The sequence below is a fragment of the Staurois parvus genome, unplaced genomic scaffold, assembly GCF_062004578.1.
Source record: "Staurois parvus isolate SC_StPar_1 unplaced genomic scaffold, SC_StPar_1.0 ptg000054l, whole genome shotgun sequence".
NCBI classification, from domain to species: domain Eukaryota; kingdom Metazoa; phylum Chordata; class Amphibia; order Anura; family Ranidae; genus Staurois; species Staurois parvus.
Window position 1 is genome coordinate 5,114,306 of NW_028317850.1, and position 20,173 is coordinate 5,134,478.

Consider the following 20,173-nt stretch of genomic DNA (forward strand, 5'->3'; position numbering starts at 1 on the left):
AATAAAAAGCAGAATATGTAATCCGCAATGGCAGTCCATACAACGCTGTGCCCTAATTAGGGATAAGCGACACGTTTCGGGAGACGAATCCCCTTCTTCAGAGCTAAAGTGTGTGCCTGCTGGTCCCATGCTTATATACCAAAGAATGCCAAAGTGGTCAAAAAACCCTCTCCCCAACCACTCGTTAAGGACCAATCACAAGAAAGGCTGACTAGCTGGGATAAGAGGTGGAGTGCAGTTGGTATCACTCCGCATGGGACAGGAGCCAGCACTACATGGGAGGCATCGGCTTATGCGGCTCTTGCTCCCTACTACAGCTTTACAAGTACAACCAACTTTACAAGTAGTCCCTCTGCATTGCACTCTGTTTGATGCTTTGGCATGGCGGGACAGCAAGCCCAGACTGCAATATACCAGTCACCTGGCCACAATCTATGGGTAGATCACGATCTACAGGTTGCTGACCCCCGCACTATATCACAATTTTGGTTTTTCATAAGTAACTGCATTTTATCAGCTTTGTTTGGCAGAGCTATGACATTTGTTAATATGCATTTTATATTTTTACTGCTGCAAACTGGGGCAAAAAGCACTTCAGATGTAGCACTTATTAGTCACAGAAATGTTCTACGCTGTTGGGAAATCTCTAAAATTCAAGTCTGCCAGCAAACTGCAGGCAAAACAGTCGCAGGTCTACAAATGATAGGCAGGTCATTCTTTGGGACATCTACCTGTCTCGTTAGCCTTAAGCCAACCATAGAAGGTTTTCTATCCTGCTATTTCTTATTTTCTTTCCTGCAACCACAGCAAGGTCTCATTCACACCTGAGCGATTTGTAGCTCGAAGCTAAAAGAAAAATCAATTATTCTCAATGGAGAGGGCTTACATCTCCACTCCAAGTCACCTGAAGCCAAACAAGTTCTGGAGCTTTTTTTGTCCCTCAAATTGGGCAGATTAGTGGGTTTTGGAGTGTTTTTATTTCCATAGAAATGATGGCAAACTCGTGATTTGCGCATTTTGTTGTGCGTCTTAGCACGATTTCCTGCTCAAATGAAAAAAAATAAAATGAATAGAAATTATATATGAATACATGTAAAATAAATACACAAATAAAACATAAATAATATGTAATAAATAAAAATTAACCCCTAGCCTTAACCCCCTAAAAATATTTTTATATATATATTTATTAAACAAATTATTATTATTATTATTATTATTATTATTATTATTATTATTAATAAGCACCCAAACAAAATAGAAAACATTTATAATAATGCTTTTTAGTATTATCAATAATAATAAATGGATTTATTTTGTGTTTGGGTGTTTATTATAATTATTAATAATTTATTATTATTTTCAAGAGGTTAAGCTTAGGGTTTAGTTATTATATATTATTCATGTTTTGTATTTATTTATTATTTATGACTATATTTGTGTATTTATTTTACATTTCTTCATTTTTTTAATTATTATTATTAATAAAACACCCTAACAATAAATACAAATAATAATAAAAAATAATAACACAATAAATCAAATATTAACCCCTAACCCAAACCCCAACATAACCTAAACTCTAACCCCTTAACCTAAAAAAAAAAAAAAAAAAAAAAAAAAACACACACCACATGAATAATAATAATAAAAAAAAAATAAAGAAAAATATTAACAGCAAAGCTCAAAAATACCTGAACAAAGCTGTATGAACATGCATGAAAATCACATGAGAAAACGTTCAAGTGTGAATCTAGCCTCAGTGTGGATAGAGGAATCTCTCCTGAAGAGCTATTGTGTTCTCCTGGCAGGGACAGCTCCCGCAGGGAGAACACCATGATTACTGCTAGTGGGTAGAATAGCCACTAGCAATAACTGCATGTAAACCTGACAGGCTGGTTGTACCAAAGATGATGTATTCAGCCTTTGAACCCCAAAAATGGGGTTCAAATCTCAGCCGGTCCCTGCTGAACTTGCTGAGATTCGAACCATCTATGGCAGTGGTTCTCAACCTTTCTAATGCCGCGACCCTTTAATACAGTTCCTCATGTTGTGGTGACCCCCAATCATAAAATGATTTTCGTTGCTACTTCATAACTGTAATTTTGCAGTGGGAGGAGTAGTGCCACGTCATTGGTGTCAGTGGGAGGAATAGTGTCCCATCACTGATGTCAGTGGGAGGAATAGTGCCCCATCGTTGGTGTCAGTGGGAGGAATAGTGCCCCATCGTTGGTGTCAGTGGGGGGAATAGTGCCCCATCGTTGGTGCCAGTGGGGGGAAAAGTGCCCCATCGTTGGTGCCAGTGGGGGGAAAAGTGCCCCATCGTTGGTGCCAGTGGGGGGAAAAGTGCCCCATCGTTGGTGCCAGTGGGAGGAATAGTGCCCCATCGTTGGTGCCAGTGGGAGGAATAGTGCCCCATCGTTGGTGCCAGTGGGGGTAATAGTGCCCCATCGTTGGTGCCAGTGGGGGGAAAAGTGCCCCATCGTTGGTGCCAGTGGGGGGAAAAGTGCCCCATCGTTGGTGCCAGTGGGGGGAATAGTGCCCCATCGTTGGTGCCAGTGGGGGGAATAGTGCCCCATCGTTGGTGCCAGTGGGGGGAATAGTGCCCCATCGTTGGTGCCAGTGGGGGGAATAGTGCCCCATCGTTGGTGCCAGTGGGGGGAATAGTGCCCCATCGTTGGTGCCAGTGGGGGGAATAGTGCCCCATCGTTGGTGCCAGTGGGGGGAATAGTGCCCCATCGTTGGTGCCAGTGGGGGGAATAGTGCCCCATCGTTGGTGCCAGTGGGGGGAATAGTGCCCCATCGTTGGTGCCAGTGGGGGGAATAGTGCCCCATCGTTGGTGCCAGTGGGGGGAATAGTGCCCCATCGTTGGTGCCAGTGGGGGGAATAGTGCCCCATCGTTGGTGCCAGTGGGGGGAATAGTGCCCCATCGTTGGTGCCAGTGGGGGGAATAGTGCCCCATCGTTGGTGCCAGTGGGGGGAATAGTGCCCCATCGTTGGTGCCAGTGGGGGGAATAGTGCCCCATCGTTGGTGCCAGTGGGGGGAATAGTGCCCCATCGTTGGTGCCAGTGGGGGGAATAGTGCCCCATCGTTGGTGCCAGTGGGGGGAATAGTGCCCCATCGTTGGTGCCAGTGGGGGGAATAGTGCCCCATCGTTGGTGCCAGTGGGGGGAATAGTGCCCCATCGTTGGTGCCAGTGGGGGGAATAGTGCCCCATCGTTGGTGCCAGTGGGGGGAATAGTGCCCCATCGTTGGTGCCAGTGGGGGGAATAGTGCCCCATCGTTGGTGCCAGTGGGGGGAATAGTGCCCCATCGTTGGTGCCAGTGGGGGGAATAGTGCCCCATCGTTGGTGCCAGTGGGGGGAATAGTGCCCCATCGTTGGTGCCAGTGGGGGGAATAGTGCCCCATCGTTGGTGCCAGTGGGGGGAATAGTGCCCCATCGTTGGTGCCAGTGGGGGGAATAGTGCCCCATCGTTGGTGCCAGTGGGGGGAATAGTGCCCCATCGTTGGTGCCAGTGGGGGGAATAGTGCCCCATCGTTGGTGCCAGTGGGGGGAATAGTGCCCCATCGTTGGTGCCAGTGGGGGGAATAGTGCCCCATCGTTGGTGCCAGTGGGGGGAATAGTGCCCCATCGTTGGTGCCAGTGGGGGGAATAGTGCCCCATCGTTGGTGCCAGTGGGGGGAATAGTGCCCCATCGTTGGTGCCAGTGGGGGGAATAGTGCCCCATCGTTGGTGCCAGTGGGGGGAATAGTGCCCCATCGTTGGTGCCAGTGGGGGGGAATAGTGCCCCATCGTTGGTGCCAGTGGGGGGAATAGTGCCCCATCGTTGGTGCCAGTGGGGGGAATAGTGCCCCATCGTTGGTGCCAGTGGGGGGAATAGTGCCCCATCGTTGGTGCCAGTGGGGGGAATAGTGCCCCATCGTTGGTGCCAGTGGGGGGAATAGTGCCCCATCGTTGGTGCCAGTGGGGGGAATAGTGCCCCATCGTTGGTGCCAGTGGGGGGAATAGTGCCCCATCGTTGGTGCCAGTGGGGGGAATAGTGCCCCATCGTTGGTGCCAGTGGGGGGAATAGTGCCCCATCGTTGGTGCCAGTGGGGGGAATAGTGCCCCATCGTTGGTGCCAGTGGGGGGAATAGTGCCCCATCGTTGGTGCCAGTGGGGGGAATAGTGCCCCATCGTTGGTGCCAGTGGGGGGAATAGTGCCCCATCGTTGGTGCCAGTGGGGGGAATAGTGCCCCATCGTTGGTGCCAGTGGGGGGAATAGTGCCCCATCGTTGGTGCCAGTGGGGGGAATAGTGCCCCATCGTTGGTGCCAGTGGGGGGAATAGTGCCCCATCGTTGGTGCCAGTGGGGGGAATAGTGCCCCATCGTTGGTGCCAGTGGGGGGAATAGTGCCCCATCGTTGGTGCCAGTGGGGGGAATAGTGCCCCATCGTTGGTGCCAGTGGGGGGAATAGTGCCCCATCGTTGGTGCCAGTGGGGGGAATAGTGCCCCATCGTTGGTGCCAGTGGGGGGAATAGTGCCCCATCGTTGGTGCCAGTGGGGGGAATAGTGCCCCATCGTTGGTGCCAGTGGGGGGAATAGTGCCCCATCGTTGGTGCCAGTGGGGGGAATAGTGCCCCATCGTTGGTGCCAGTGGGGGGAATAGTGCCCCATCGTTGGTGCCAGTGGGGGGAATAGTGCCCCATCGTTGGTGCCAGTGGGGGGAATAGTGCCCCATCGTTGGTGCCAGTGGGGGGAATAGTGCCCCATCGTTGGTGCCAGTGGGGGGAATAGTGCCCCATCGTTGGTGCCAGTGGGGGGAATAGTGCCCCATCGTTGGTGCCAGTGGGGGGAATAGTGCCCCATCGTTGGTGCCAGTGGGGGGAATAGTGCCCCATCGTTGGTGCCAGTGGGGGGAATAGTGCCCCATCGTTGGTGCCAGTGGGGGGAATAGTGCCCCATCGTTGGTGCCAGTGGGGGGAATAGTGCCCCATCGTTGGTGCCAGTGGGGGGAATAGTGCCCCATCGTTGGTGCCAGTGGGGGGAATAGTGCCCCATCGTTGGTGCCAGTGGGGGGAATAGTGCCCCATCGTTGGTGCCAGTGGGGGGAATAGTGCCCCATCGTTGGTGCCAGTGGGGGGAATAGTGCCCCATCGTTGGTGCCAGTGGGGGGAATAGTGCCCCATCGTTGGTGCCAGTGGGGGGAATAGTGCCCCATCGTTGGTGCCAGTGGGGGGAATAGTGCCCCATCGTTGGTGCCAGTGGGGGGAATAGTGCCCCATCGTTGGTGCCAGTGGGGGGAATAGTGCCCCATCGTTGGTGCCAGTGGGGGGAATAGTGCCCCATCGTTGGTGCCAGTGGGGGGAATAGTGCCCCATCGTTGGTGCCAGTGGGGGGAATAGTGCCCCATCGTTGGTGCCAGTGGGGGGAATAGTGCCCCATCGTTGGTGCCAGTGGGGGGAATAGTGCCCCATCGTTGGTGCCAGTGGGGGGAATAGTGCCCCATCGTTGGTGCCAGTGGGGGGAATAGTGCCCCATCGTTGGTGCCAGTGGGGGGAATAGTGCCCCATCGTTGGTGCCAGTGGGGGGAATAGTGCCCCATCGTTGGTGCCAGTGGGGGGAATAGTGCCCCATCGTTGGTGCCAGTGGGGGGAATAGTGCCCCATCGTTGGTGCCAGTGGGGGGAATAGTGCCCCATCGTTGGTGCCAGTGGGGGGAATAGTGCCCCATCGTTGGTGCCAGTGGGGGGAATAGTGCCCCATCGTTGGTGCCAGTGGGGGGAATAGTGCCCCATCGTTGGTGCCAGTGGGGGGAATAGTGCCCCATCGTTGGTGCCAGTGGGGGGAATAGTGCCCCATCGTTGGTGCCAGTGGGGGGAATAGTGCCCCATCGTTGGTGCCAGTGGGGGGAATAGTGCCCCATCGTTGGTGCCAGTGGGGGGAATAGTGCCCCATCGTTGGTGCCAGTGGGGGGAATAGTGCCCCATCGTTGGTGCCAGTGGGGGGAATAGTGCCCCATCGTTGGTGCCAGTGGGGGGAATAGTGCCCCATCGTTGGTGCCAGTGGGGGGAATAGTGCCCCATCGTTGGTGCCAGTGGGGGGAATAGTGCCCCATCGTTGGTGCCAGTGGGGGGAATAGTGCCCCATCGTTGGTGCCAGTGGGGGGAATAGTGCCCCATCGTTGGTGCCAGTGGGGGGAATAGTGCCCCATCGTTGGTGCCAGTGGGGGGAATAGTGCCCCATCGTTGGTGCCAGTGGGGGGAATAGTGCCCCATCGTTGGTGCCAGTGGGGGGAATAGTGCCCCATCGTTGGTGCCAGTGGGGGGAATAGTGCCCCATCGTTGGTGCCAGTGGGGGGAATAGTGCCCCATCGTTGGTGCCAGTGGGAGGAATAGTGCCCCATCGTTGGTGCCAGTGGGAGGAATAGTGCCCCATCGTTGGTGCCAGTGGGAGGAATAGTGCCCCATCGTTGGTGCCAGTGGGAGGAATAGTGCCCCATCGTTGGTGCCAGTGGGAGGAATAGTGCCCCATCGTTGGTGCCAGTGGGAGGAATAGTGCCCCATCGTTGGTGCCAGTGGGGGGAATAGTGCCCCATCGTTGGTGCCAGTGGCGGGAATAGTGCCCCAACGTTGGTGCCAGTGGGAGGAATAGTGCCCCATCGTTGGTGCCAGTGGGAAGAATAGTGCCCCATCGTTGGTGCCAGTGGGAAGAATAGTGCCCCATCATTGGTGCCAGTGGGAAGAATAGTGCCCCATCATTGGTGCCAGTGGGAGGAATAGTGCCCCATCATTGGTGCCAGTGGGAGGAATAGTGCCCCATCATTGGTGCCAGTGGGAGGAATAGTGCCCCATCGTTGGTACCAGTGGGAGGAATAGTGCCCCATCGTTGGTGCCAGTGGGAGGAATAGTGCCCCATCGTTGGTGCCAGTGGGAGGAATAGTGCCCCATCGTTGGTGCCAGTGGGAGGAATAGTGCCCCATCGTTGGTGCCAGTGGGAGGAATAGTGCCCCATCGTTGGTGCCAGTGGGAGGAATAGTGCCCCATCGTTGGTGCCAGTGGGAGGAATAGTGCCCCATCGTTGGTGCCAGTGGGAGGAATAGTGCCCCATCGTTGGTGCCAGTGGGGGGAATAGTGCCCCATCGTTGGTGCCAGTGGGAGGAATAGTGCCCCAACATTGGTGCCAGTGGGAGGAATAGTGCCCCATCATAGGTGTCAGTGGGGGGAATAGTGCCCCATCATAGGTGTCAGTGGGGGGAATAGTGCCCCATCATAGGTGTCAGTGGGGGGAATAGTGCCCCATCATTGGTGTTAGTGGGAGTAATAGTGCCCCATCATTGGTGTCAGTGGGGGGAATAGTGCCCCATCATTGGTGTCAGTGGGGGGGAATAGTGCCCCATTATTGGTGTCAGTGGGGGGGAATAGTGCCCCATCATTGGTATTAGTGACACCAATGATTGGGCACTATTCCTCCCACTGACACCAATGATACTTACCTTGCTGACCCCTGCTCCAGCCTGGGCTCACTCGCTCCCTCCCTCTCCCTCTGGTACAGACACTTACCGGCAGCTGTCTTCTTTCTCCAGCCGCTCTCCTCCTCTTCACTGGCTCGATCTTCGTGGTGCCGCTCGGCTCCTTCTCTCCAAGCTCCACCTCCTCGCCGGTGATTGGCCGCCTGTGTGCCTCTCCTGAGCTACAGTTCCAGCGGCCAATCACCGGCGAGGATTGATCCCGGGGGTGTGTCCAGATGACAGGGGCGGCATGTCATCCTGCCCACACCTGGAGACGGATAGAGGAGCGGTGTCTCGGTTCCTAAGACCATCGGAAATATGTGTTTTCCGATGGTCTTAGGCGACCCCTGTGAAAGGGTCGTTCGACCCCCAAAGGGGTCGCGACCCACAGGTTGAGAACCGCTGATCTATGGCCTTCTTAAGTCAAATTAGATCAGCCTTTCTCAACCAGAGTTCCTCCGGAGGTTTCTAAAGGATCCTTGAGCAGTAAACTGAACTCCACCTACATTGACCACCAATGCAGAAGGGCAATTTTCCAACTTTCCACCAAAGCAAGGTGTTAACCATTAATGCTGGCTATTGTTTAATTTTGTTACAATTTACTGATTTTATTAATGTAACATGGGCTGTAATGGTGATCATTTTTAGTAGGGGTTACCAAAGACCTTATTTGTTGAGGGGTTCCTCAGGTGTGGAAACCATGTATGGTCAAAATGAAAAATCATATTAATTTCCACATTGTATTTCTAGCCTACTTCTTTTACTCTGAACAATCATGAAGTTGGTAAATGCACTTTGTGAAGATCCCCACACATTTACCGAATTCTGTGACGCATTTTTCCTATGCCCAGTTTATAGGCTCTGCTGTGTTACATTTCACAGAGTCCATCTTCTGAACTACAGAGGTGTTGAGGGGAGGAGCATCAGGAGGCAAAGTCAGTACAGGAATCACAGCTTGCAAGGTACTATGGGTTATGTAGTCCTTAGAAATTGTATGTATGCAGCAGAGGAGAAGTTGCAAAGCATGCAGGGAATCCAGGAAGTTATGGCAGAAGATGGCCAGAAAACAGTCATAACTCACAACATAAAAGAACAATTTTAAAGTAAGCTTATATTGGATTGTCAAAAATAACTATTGTTTGTATTGCTATTACAATGTTAATGCTAGAATATAAAAGTGTACACTGGAACCATTTAAAGTGGTTATAAAAGCTAAAAGGTTTTTTCTACCTTAATGCATTCTCTGCATTAAAAAGGTAAAAAAACTTTTTGTGCAGCTCCACATCCCCTGCCCACCCAAAATACTTGCCTGAGCCTGATCTTGATCCAACGCTGTGTCCAAGAGTAAGTGCTGCTCTCTCTGTCCCTCCTCACTGGACTTAATGAGAGCAGTGGGAGCCATTGGTTCCTGCTGCTATCAATCAAAACGAGGGAGCAGAGGGCGAGGCCCACATGAGTGCCCCCATAGCAAGAGGCAATGTTGTTTTTGTGGTTTGGAAATTTACATGACCTACACACCTACAAGGGATGGGGGGGATATGTAGGGGTTTCACTGGACAGAACTAGGTACCCCAGACAACCACATTTACTCTTCTGCCTAGAAATCAAACAACTGGCTATTATAATTTAGATTTATATTACTAATGAGGGCAACATGATACCTTGCAGTATTATTCAATTTGTCATAACTCTAGCACTTAGATACTAACAATCCAAGTGTGAGGGGGGTTGGGGGGGGGGGGGACATAAATGATTGAGGTGAATGTTTGTAAACATGTAAATGCTTGCTTGTAATAAGACAGCAATACCTATTTCTAAAAGGTTCTTTTTAGCTAAAATATATCAGAGACTAGTAAGGAATTGATTTGTAAATTATTTAGGATGCCAGGCAATAAAAGATAAAATTACACGTAAAATAGGTCAGTAAAAACCAAATTAGAGCCAGACCTGTAAATAAGATGCTAGCTGCTTGCTATAAATCAATCAAGGACAAGATTACCTCTCGTAAAAACAAAAATTAGCCTATCTTACCTATTTCCCTAATCCAAGTTAGAAACCCCCCACAGGATTTTTTTTCTAAAATAAGAGCTGATCCATGTTATATGGGCAGAAGAGGTGCATCTATTGCTTACCGTAGCGGTTCTTTACAGATAAGGTCATATACAATAATTTGTGAAGTTAGAAAATTCTACACATACACATAGAGTTCCTTTGGAAGGACCATCACACAATTCTTTTACACTTACGTTTGATCTTCTTCATAAATCTTCCTGACAATTGCATCTACCAGGATTTTCTCCCTCAGGAATTCCTGATAAGCTTCCTGCCTCTTCATCTCCTTTTCTTCCAGCTGTGTTTCCAGCTCCTTCTGGTAATGGAGCTTCTCATGATAGCGCCTGGTCTCAGTGGCCAGTTCCTCCTCTGAAGCCCTTTCATGTTCCTCCTTCATTTTGCGAGCTATTTCAGCTTCACGTTTCTATTCAATATGCAAATGTTTTGTAAGTGACAGGTTAGAGAAATAAAATCTCAATGACAAAAAACAAGATTTTTGTGCCCACTGTAAAAAACCTTTTCTTGGATTCCTTTGCAAGATACAGGGATTCAGATACTGTCAGACTATACTGCTGCCTACAGGTTTGCAAATTGGCAAACAAAAAATGAAGGTCAGCCCCAGAATAACCTATTCTCCTTTCAGCATGCCTCAGTTTGTAGTGATCAGCACCAAGAGAATGAACATAAGCACAGAGGGGTGGGACCTGCGTCCCATAATGAACTCACAGAAAAGGATTTTACAACACAACAAATCCTATTTTCTCTTTCTCGTCCACTGAAGGAGATAGGAAATGGGATAATGTCAGGAAGTAGTCCAACTGAGGGGTGGCCTAAACAGCAACATCCGCTAACATGCCAAAAAATGAGAGCTGGGGACCGCTTACAGCCCAGCGGCCACCTGAAGAAGCAAATGTCATTCACAGTATGCCTTAACTATAACTGATCTGGCAAACTTAAATTGATGGGTTTAGTTCCGCTCTAAGGGAATGAGTACAAGCGAGGCTCAGAATCATGGTATCATCCAGCTCAGGAACCTAACTACCTCTCTTGTCGCCTAAATAGCTTCTATTCACACTCACTTTCTTGGTGGTAAAAGGCACAGCAACACCTTGATGGTGTCAAATGGAGTATAAACCAGGAGACTTTCCCAGGTAAAGATTCCACAATACAGAAGGAACCACTTCTTCTGGAAGGCCATATAATAGCGCCATGGATGATAGTTCTCCAATAGGGGTAACTGCCCAATATGGGGAGAGGCATCAATTCCAGCTTCCGAGAGATGCTGTGTGATCACACCAGGGACTGCTTAGTCTATACAGACAAAGCCATTAGACTGCACAAGAAAAAGTCTGGGAAGAGCAGAGAAGGGGACTGAAACAGACAGACAACCCTAAAAGGAGGGTCACCCACAGGTATCAGACAGCTTCCAGTGCTGAAACCTGATGAAGCCAGATCCATCCAGGTGTTAGGCTGTTTGAGGAGATGCTGACCTCAAAGATCAAGAAAGCTGACTCCCTTTAAACAGAAGGTTGTCTGAGTGTCCCACAGTGGGGATGCCAGGAAAAGGCACTAGGCAAGAATCAATGCTCCCAGTAGTATCAGGTGTGCATGAGCAACAATAAGGATCCAGATTCTTATCCTGACAGAGAACAGTCAGAACTGGTCCCAGTCAAACTAATAGGTCAGGGGTCCCTTTGGAGAACAGAAACACTGAGGGATACCATGTACCATTAAAGGTTTTATATGTCCCAAGGACAGGGGATTTCCCTGAGAGGTAGTTTTGGCCTGCATGGGACACAGCTCCAGAGACCGGGTTGACACATGGACAGGAGTAAGAAGTGGGTGAAACTCATGTGAAAGGTACATTAATGTGTCCAATAGCACAGGGGAGATAAGAGGAAACAGATGGAGTGGGCACCAGAAGCAAGGGATTAGTCTGTGATCCTAACAGGGTGCTCTCTGCACCGGAATGCAACATAATCCAAGGACCTGCCAGGGTTCAGACTCAGTCCCCCACTTTTAGAAGTGGGAGCACACCTTCAAGCAGAAGGCTTTTTAAAGGGCCTAGAATGGGGGAAATATGGGACTACCTCCTTCATTGAGGCAGGAGTTCAAATTGTCCTTCCTTGGAATTCCCGATATAGACTATCATTTAACAAAAAAGGGGAACATCCAACACACCCTCTGGTGAGGCCAAGGACTCTTCACAGTGCTTCCTGTCCGCACAAAGATATACCCTGAATAGCGGGTGTAATGAAAAGGTCTTTGTGTACTGCATCAATAAGAGGCTAAACAATCCCTTGTAATTCTGAGGTGAAAGCAAAAAACTGCAGTGCTTCATAAACAGTCTCTTCGCAGATAAATTGTTGGAACTTTGGATGTGAGTCAGAGGTGGTCACAGCGACCGGTGGCCCAGCCTGTCCTAACCTCATAAATGGCAGACAAAGACTCTGCAGAGAACAGTGTTGGTTCATGCTCCGAGCCTCGGCAATCAGTACCTGCGAGAGATTGGGTGTATTTGGCCACAATATCTTCAGTGACTGCAGTAGAGGTCCCTGATGTCAGGGTAGGGGATTCAGCCTCATCTCACTGTATTCCAGATGACAGAGATGGTGCTTTCAGAGAACACAATGTGGATGCCCTGTAAGCTGTTTGCAAAGTTTTGGTCACCATAGCAGCAGGACTCCCCCCATTGTGTACAAACATGTTGTACCCACATGGAGGTGATGCATCTAGGACCAAAGTGTGAGGTAAGGCTTTAGGTACTCATAAAGCCAGGCAGCTGATGAGGGATAGACGGCTGGAGTAGACCAGGTTACTGTAGGCAGGTAGCAGGAACAGAATGGAAACTAGAGTTCTATGAGGTGCTTTGCAAAACAAGAGCAGCAGTGGACTGTTGCTTTCTCTACACTGAATGGCAAGAACTCAGTCCCTCAGCTTTAACTCTCTCCGCAATTGAACAAACAGTAGCAGGAAATCTGAAAAGGTGCCCAGCGGTCATACATACTGAAGTACCTCCCAGAGCTTAGCTTGATCAGCCTTCTCAACAGAATGAGCCTTCGTAAACAAGGCAAGTGCAGAGGAACTGCTACGGCTCTCACCCTGAAAACACTCTATGGCTACCTTTTACCAGCTTGTGATGTTTGTAAAGCGCCATAAGCAGAACTCAGCACATGATAGTCACATTACGGGATTGCCCTACAATGTGCAGTGTTCAACAGACTATGGCACAAAAGGCAAAGTGCCTAAATAGAGACCAGCTCGAGCAGGTATGTAGTGACAAATCCTGTTTGAAGGTAATAGACGTTAATAAAAGAAGAATCCAATAAATAAATAAAGGCTAGCAAAATTTTTTTGACTTTTCTCAGCACAGCTGAAGAAAAGATGTCTATCCTTCTAGGCCAAAAATTTTTTTTCCAGTGTCCAATCCTCCTGTACGTGACAGTATAGTCCAATAGTATCTGAATTCCTGAGTCCCTCAATGGATGAGAAGAAAAAAAAATATAAACATCCACATGGGTTCATTAATTCACATGTATGCTTAAAGTGTATTTAAATCCTAAACAATGAACTTTTCTTCTTCGCTCCATTTTGATCTGCTGAATATACAATTGAAAGCGTTACATTATGTTGGTTAAATAGGTGCAAAGAATACCCATTGATTTTGCAGGAATCTCATGAGCAGAGAACCTCCTGTGTTCTCTGCCAGTGCAGTAGGAGGGATCATAAAGTTGAGAGGAGACCTATATTCTTGGTAATCCATCATAAATTAAATGGGGAGGGCTGACAACATGCGCTTTGGTATTCAGAGCAAAAAAATACATGGTTGTCAGATCAATGAGGATGGTAGGAGCACAGTATTTTTCTGGCACATCAAGTTATTTTTCTTTGTACTTGCAGCATGGGAGGCAATGCTGAGGAATGTGCATGCATTGCAGATATGTATAAAACATGTTTTTTTTTTTTCTTGATACATGCTTCATGTATTTTTACAGGGCCGCTTACAGTTCTGTGTAGGAACAGTACATATGTTCAGGTTATTCTTCAGGTATGGGCAAGCCTCTGCACCACCACACTCACTAAAGGCTGGAAGCATTGCCATTGTGCAACAAGTGCTTCACAAAGGGCTTTTTACTAGTTTAGCAGTGGCTGAATTGATTTCTTCTGTGTTTGCCTTTAGCTAGGTTCTTTCACTGGTAGCAGCCATTTCTACTCCACTGAGAAATTTACAGCTGAAGGCAAAATATAGTGTTGATCAGACTGAGCTGCTCTGTAATATTATGTCAAGGGTCAAAAGATAAATGTAGCATTCAGGACCACCAGAAGGAAAAACGTCCTTCTTTTGATAAGCTGATAAAAATTGCCAGGAAAAAAATGTACAAGTACATTGGATATGTTGATCCAGAAATATGTCTAACTTTGTATTATAGTGTTACATATAGTCTGTGCACTGTATATACATTTCTATGTACTGTCTGCTTCTAGTCTTTACTTGCACACTGTACTAAAATGTTTTTCTTTGATTTCATTATCTTTGGATTTAATAAAATTGGACAACATTTGTTTTGTACGAAGTATAATGTTTTTCTCTTAGCAATCTAGGAGACAAAGGTAATCTTCAAAGTGAACAGGACAGGAAAATCTTTAAAGTGAACAGGAGATTATATGTAAAGTAAAAGTAAGGCTGTAGAGCAGGCACCCTAACATGATTTTACTGCACTTATTTTAACAATCTCAACCCCATCAAAATGCAGGACTCTTTTGCAAGCATTTTTGTTTAAATCTGTCTGGAGTTCAATTTTAAACCAGCAGTGCTGCTCTTATGAACACAACCTCTGGGTTCCCAGACTTAATCTTTGGAATTAATGACTTTCTAGAATAACTAACAAAAAGCAAAAAGTAAGAGTAATGTCTTTTAAATAGCCAATCATAGATTAGTGTTGTTCTTATCAAAAGGTAAAAAAAAAAGCAAAAAACAAAACAAAAAAAACATACCATTTTCTCATATCTGAAGACCTCTTTTTCTGCTATTTGTGCAGCCCGCTCCCTAGTTAAATAGGCAGACTTCAGCTTTTGCTCTAATTCTCGGAGCTCCAGGCTGGGAAAACAGTACAGTCATTATGAACAAGATAAGTGTAGGCATACAAAATGCAATTCTTATGCTTAAGCAGGTTTTTTAACCACTATCCCTCTCTCCCACCTGTATACCCCTATGGAAGACAGAGGTTTTTAGATTTCTGCTATGGGCCTGTGTATTCTACAACAACTTTGGATAACAAAGTAATACATAAATTGTTTTTCTAACCGACAAACAAGGCTTTCCTTTGCGATATTGTCTTGCAAATATTTTTATTTAATTCTAAAAAAAAACAAAGTAACAAAACTCAAAAAAGGCACTTTTTTTGCAAGTGTTCATTTAAAATAGTGTTACTGTAGAATAAAAATATACTTTTTATAACTTGTCCCATTTAAAAATGAGACAAATTTATGATTATGGTACAAGGCATTGTTAATTTATTTATACATGAAATAGATATATTTAAAAAAAAAAAAAAAAAAAAAAAAAAAAAAAGCATCCACAGATGGAAGTTTATATGAACGGTGTTGATAAACATGTCAGACAGTTCTTTCTTGACATCTGCAGCTGCTATGTATACAGCAACGCCTGGCGTTATGTTCAGAGCTGAAAATTGCAGCCAATCGGGAAGAGGAAGGCAGTAGCAAAGGTTCAAAAAGGACTGGAATTGCTACTCAACTCAAGAAAAAAAAAAAAAACACTTCTAGAAGTAGAGAATAAAATGGTTTGCCTTTAATTCAATGAACTACCTGTTCTCACGTATCTGTTGCCTTAGTTTTTCATCTTTCAGCTTTTCTTGGTTGATCCTAGCCAGTTCCTTAGCCATTCTTTCTTCTTGTTCCAACTGTAATTCCTTAAGTCTTTTGGTTTCCTCTGTCTATATTTAAAATAGAAATACATTGTGAAATGATGTATACATTTCATTTTGCAAAGTAACTTGGACATATTATTCACAACTTTACACTACAGAAAGTGTAAAGACATTCATTTTTGCCAACAAATCTGACAACTGAACATTTGTTGAAAATTGAGAAAAAAGAAAAAAAAAAATGGCATGTCTCAGCTGTCTACGGTGGAAGCAGACACAATCCACCTCCCAGTAATTGGCACACAAAATGCTCTTTGTGCTAGTGCATTCTACCACACTGTAAAACGCTAGTCACTGATGGGACACAGAAAACAATTGTTTTCTATGTGCCCTATTCAAACAGAAACACAGCCAAGAACTTTGCTGCAGTGATCTGCGATAAAATGCAGGAATGCTATATTTTATTACAGCGCACTGGATAGGATTGCATGCCACTGAACAGAAGTACAGAGCATCAAGCTGGTGTATAGCGACAAGAATGAAGTGTCACTTTTGTACAGTTCAAATAACATTAGTACAAAAAAAAAGTGAGCTGTGTGATGAGCTGAATTGAGCACCATACCGCCTCCTACTGCCGGCTCACTGCAACTGGAGCAGACAGCTGTTAGTCTAAACTGCTGCAGCTTACCTGTGCAACATCTGTCTGTTCAATGTGAATGGGCCCTAATGACATTAGATTATCAGCCAATTTACATACTGGAAGCTTATCAAGATCCAAAAATTGGACAAAATGTTTTCACTTTAAAACTGGACTTTAGTCAAATCAGCTAAATTCACAAATGAAGTACAAAATATGGGAAGCATTTTCGTATTTACAAAAACTGTATTGTGATCCAGGAATCCCTTACAGACAGTACAGCTAGATCTTAACCCTCCACTGCAGCATCAGCTTTGTCAAAACACCCCCCCCAACATGCTGAATGGACAATGAAACCAAAGAAGCTCACTGAGGAGGTTATACCTCTACTCACTGCTGGCACTGCAACAGTTCCTGGCTAGTTCCTAGTGCTGGTATCTTACTAAATATAAATATCTTCCTGTCCTTGTGTCATCAAGCAAACAGACAAACAAAAAAAAAAAAATTGAGAGGCCCTAACTATTTTTTTCATATTTCTACAAATGTCCTGACACAAAGTGAGGTGAAATCATCTCAACAAGGTCACAGATGGCAATAAACTAACTGATGAAAATGGCAAAATTTTACATTACATAAACTTGGGTGAACCATTTTATGACTCGCAATTTGACCGCCGGCTCCTTCATATATAGAATACCCCAACTTCCTATTCTTATTTGTGGTGATGGAGATTGTGAGTCCCGTGAATTAAGCCCCAGTTCACATATATGCAGCCATGCGGGCCGCGTTTTGCATGCGCATGAGAGCCTATTTATTTGAATGGACTCCCATGTCCGTGACACACATGGAAGAAGTCCCTGCACCTCTTCCGAAAACACAGCCCGCACGGGAACCTTGGTTCCCAGTACAGTTGCGTTTTCCAGTGAGAGCGGCGTGCCGTTAGAACTAATGGCACCCGCCCACGCGTCCGCATTTCTCTGTGCGGGTGGGGCGGCTGCACGGATTTTCGTGCGGATCCTCAGTGGCACCACTTGCACATATGTGAACCTAGCCTTCAAGTGAATCAGCTGCCATTATCTAAGGAGATCTAAAAGGGACCTGCTGCCACCTGCAGTCCTGTCTGGGAGATACATGCTGCTGTTCGACAGTCATGCTTTTAAGGCTACGTTCACACTAGCCTTGTGTGCAGGCGGCAGAGAGGCGTTTGGGAAGCGTTTTTACCGCTTCCCAAACGCCTCTGCCAATTCTGCACATTACAGCACATGGTGCTGTTCTAACGGGAGCGTTTGCGTCGCGTCGCGGCAAAACGGACGCCTCTGGACGAGTCAAGAGGCTTTGAAGCCTCCTATTCTCGTCTATGGTGCCGCTCCGCAAACGCCCGGCCGGCGTTTGCGGTGCGGTTGCGGGGCGTTTGCGGAGCGGTAACACCACTCAAACTGCATTATAGGCGTTTGTGGGGCGTTATTAACGCCCGGCAAACGCCTAGCAACCGCCGCTAAACCGCGCATGCGGTGTTTGCGGAGCGTTAAAAAACGCTCCGCAAACGCCGGACCAACGCTTGCCAAACGCTATAGGGGCGTTTGGCAAGCGTTGGCAAAACAGCCTAGTGTGAACGAGCCCTAAGACCTGTATATTTATATAGGTCCATTAGTTCAGGTGAGCGGCTACTTGTTCTGGTGGTGGTACACTTTTAAAGTTTGGTGAAGCACGTGAATATTGGTGGAGCACTTTCACAGGCAAGATGGGAGTGTAAATTACAAACGACTGTTATTTTGTTATATTTTTTTTTTTTTTTTAATTCACCTACTCTTTTTGATATATGGAACTGTGATTATTTTTGTGTATATGTATTTTACATTTCATTTTGTGTATTGATTTTGATTGTCACAGAGCAGCGCAACACTATTTATCTGATTCCTCCTGTATTCAATCATATTGTAACAGTACTGCTTGCCCTCACATTGTAAAGTGCTGCGCAAACTGTTGGCGCTATATAAATGCTGTATAATAATTATTATTATATAGTATTTATTATTGAGAATACCCCATCCTTTCCCTAGCCTTCCCTGTTAAAATTCATACCCCCAAACTTGCTCTGCTGCTTAACTGAACCTTCTGTCTTCATAGAAAATAGTTAAAAGTGTACAGTGCAGTCTGAATTAGATCTTAACTTGAAAAAGGGATGGGTGGGAAGAGGAGGGAGAATCAGGAGTGTCTTGCCATTCTAAACATCGCTTGGTATTTCTATTAATGCCATGCATGCAAGGGTGACTCCACAACACACTGCAAGATAAAGGAGCCACCCTGGAACAGGAAACCTGGGGCAGGGTGCATGGCACCAGTTTACACAGAAAAATAGGCAAGGATTAAATGATACAGAAGCTGCATACTCTGTATGTGATTATATCACCTGCTGAAAGTGATTAAAAACTGATGGTTTAATATCACTTTAAAGCAGAACTACACTGCATCTGAGCCCCACAAACCAAAAATGCTATTTAACCCTATTGCTGCCAGAGCCTTGTTTTGCACACCATATTACCACAAAGGTCTAGGAAATGCAAAAAAATTTAGAAAATAAAAAAATAAAAAAAAACACACAAAAGTGAATTGTAGGGGGCACAAATGCCCCCTTTTTTTGTAAAATATAAAAGACGAGGTTGCACCGAGTAAACAGATACCAAACATGTCAAACCATCTGTGAAATGGCAATGAACTTTAGTACCCTATATTTTCTATAGGCGACGCTTCAAAGTGCCCTATAGGTCATCAGTTTAGTGTTACGAATGAGGTCTTGTGCTAGAAATATTGCTCTCACTCTGGCGTGCGCGGTGATATGTAACGTGTATCTCAATCAATGTTTTCACATGTAGGTGCCCCCGACACATGAGTTTACGTTCATACATGCGTATTTTTTTGCTTAACCACTTGCCCTCCAGAGGATTTACCCCCCTTTCCTGACCAGGCCTTTTTTTTGCATTACAACACTGCGTTCGTTTAACTGACAATTACGCGGTCATGCAAGGATGCACCCAAATTAAATTTAGGTCATTTTTTCCCCACAAATACAGCTTTATTTCTATGGTATTTGATCACCTGTGCAGTTTATTTTTTTGTGCTGTAAAAAAAAAAAAAAAAAGACCAACGATTTTGAGAAAAAAAAAACAATATTTTTGACTTTTTGCTATTAAACATTTTTTTAAAAAAACAAAATTTCATCATAAATTTAGGCCAAAATGTATTCTGCTCCATGTCTTTGCTAAAAAAAATCCCAATATGTGTGAATTAATTGGTTTACATGAAAGTTATAGCATTTACAAATGGCGGTATATATACTGGGATTGTTTTTAACTTTTACTAATAATGGTGGCGATCTGCAACTTATAGCAGGACTGCTGCGGGCATTCTGACACTGGGGGGAAACTGACTTGGTGTCACTGACATCCCCACTGACACCAATACAGTGATCAGTGCTAATAAAAAGCACTGACACTGTACCAAAGGCACTGGGAAGGAAGGGGTGATCAAAGAGTTAAGTGTGTGCTATGTGCGTGTGTGCTTCACTGTGCAGGAGCTGACAGGGCTGAGAACTGTATTGTTTACATACAGTTCTCTCCCTCCATCGGTAAAGCTCCTCGATCCCTGGGTGTCAGCGAATAACCACCAGCTGGGACCCAGTGATTGACAGCCGAGGCCACGAGCAGCAGCGCGGGTAGGGCACGCCCCATACCCGGAAATGCAAAATCACGCATATACGTGATTTTGCGCACCCCTGCCGCCCTGTAGCAATATATCTACTATAGGGTGGCGGGAAAGCGGTTAACTTTTTTTTTTTCTTCATCACAAGGGAGACAAAAAGTCCCATATGTGATGACTTTTTGCGCTGTTACTAGGGGGTGTGTGGAAGCAATTGGGTGGACCTGGCAGCAAAAGGGATAATTCAGTTTTAATATTCAAAGCAAACTCACTCATCCATCCATGTCTCTATTCTTTATTTTGCTGAGAAAACACTTTGAAAAACACGCCCTAGCATTTCTGACCATGGCCATCTTGAGTAAGGGCAGATGATTCATGTAGCATTTACTTCCTGGAATCCATTCGCCCTTA

At 46.3% G+C, this 20,173-nt stretch overlaps 1 protein-coding gene across 1 annotated transcript in view; it reads right to left on the reverse strand.

Moving 5' to 3' along the window:
- Positions 1–20,173, reverse strand: part of MNS1 (meiosis specific nuclear structural 1) — a 46,918-nt gene that overhangs the window by 17,747 nt on the left and 8,998 nt on the right. Inside the window, exons 3-5 of the mRNA XM_089667994.1 lie at positions 15,371–15,498; positions 14,540–14,642; positions 9,739–9,968 (exon numbers count right to left, since the gene is read on the reverse strand). Coding sequence (XP_089524120.1) covers positions 9,739–9,968; positions 14,540–14,642; positions 15,371–15,498 — 461 coding nt within the window. The remainder of the gene's footprint in view (positions 1–9,738; positions 9,969–14,539; positions 14,643–15,370; positions 15,499–20,173) is intronic.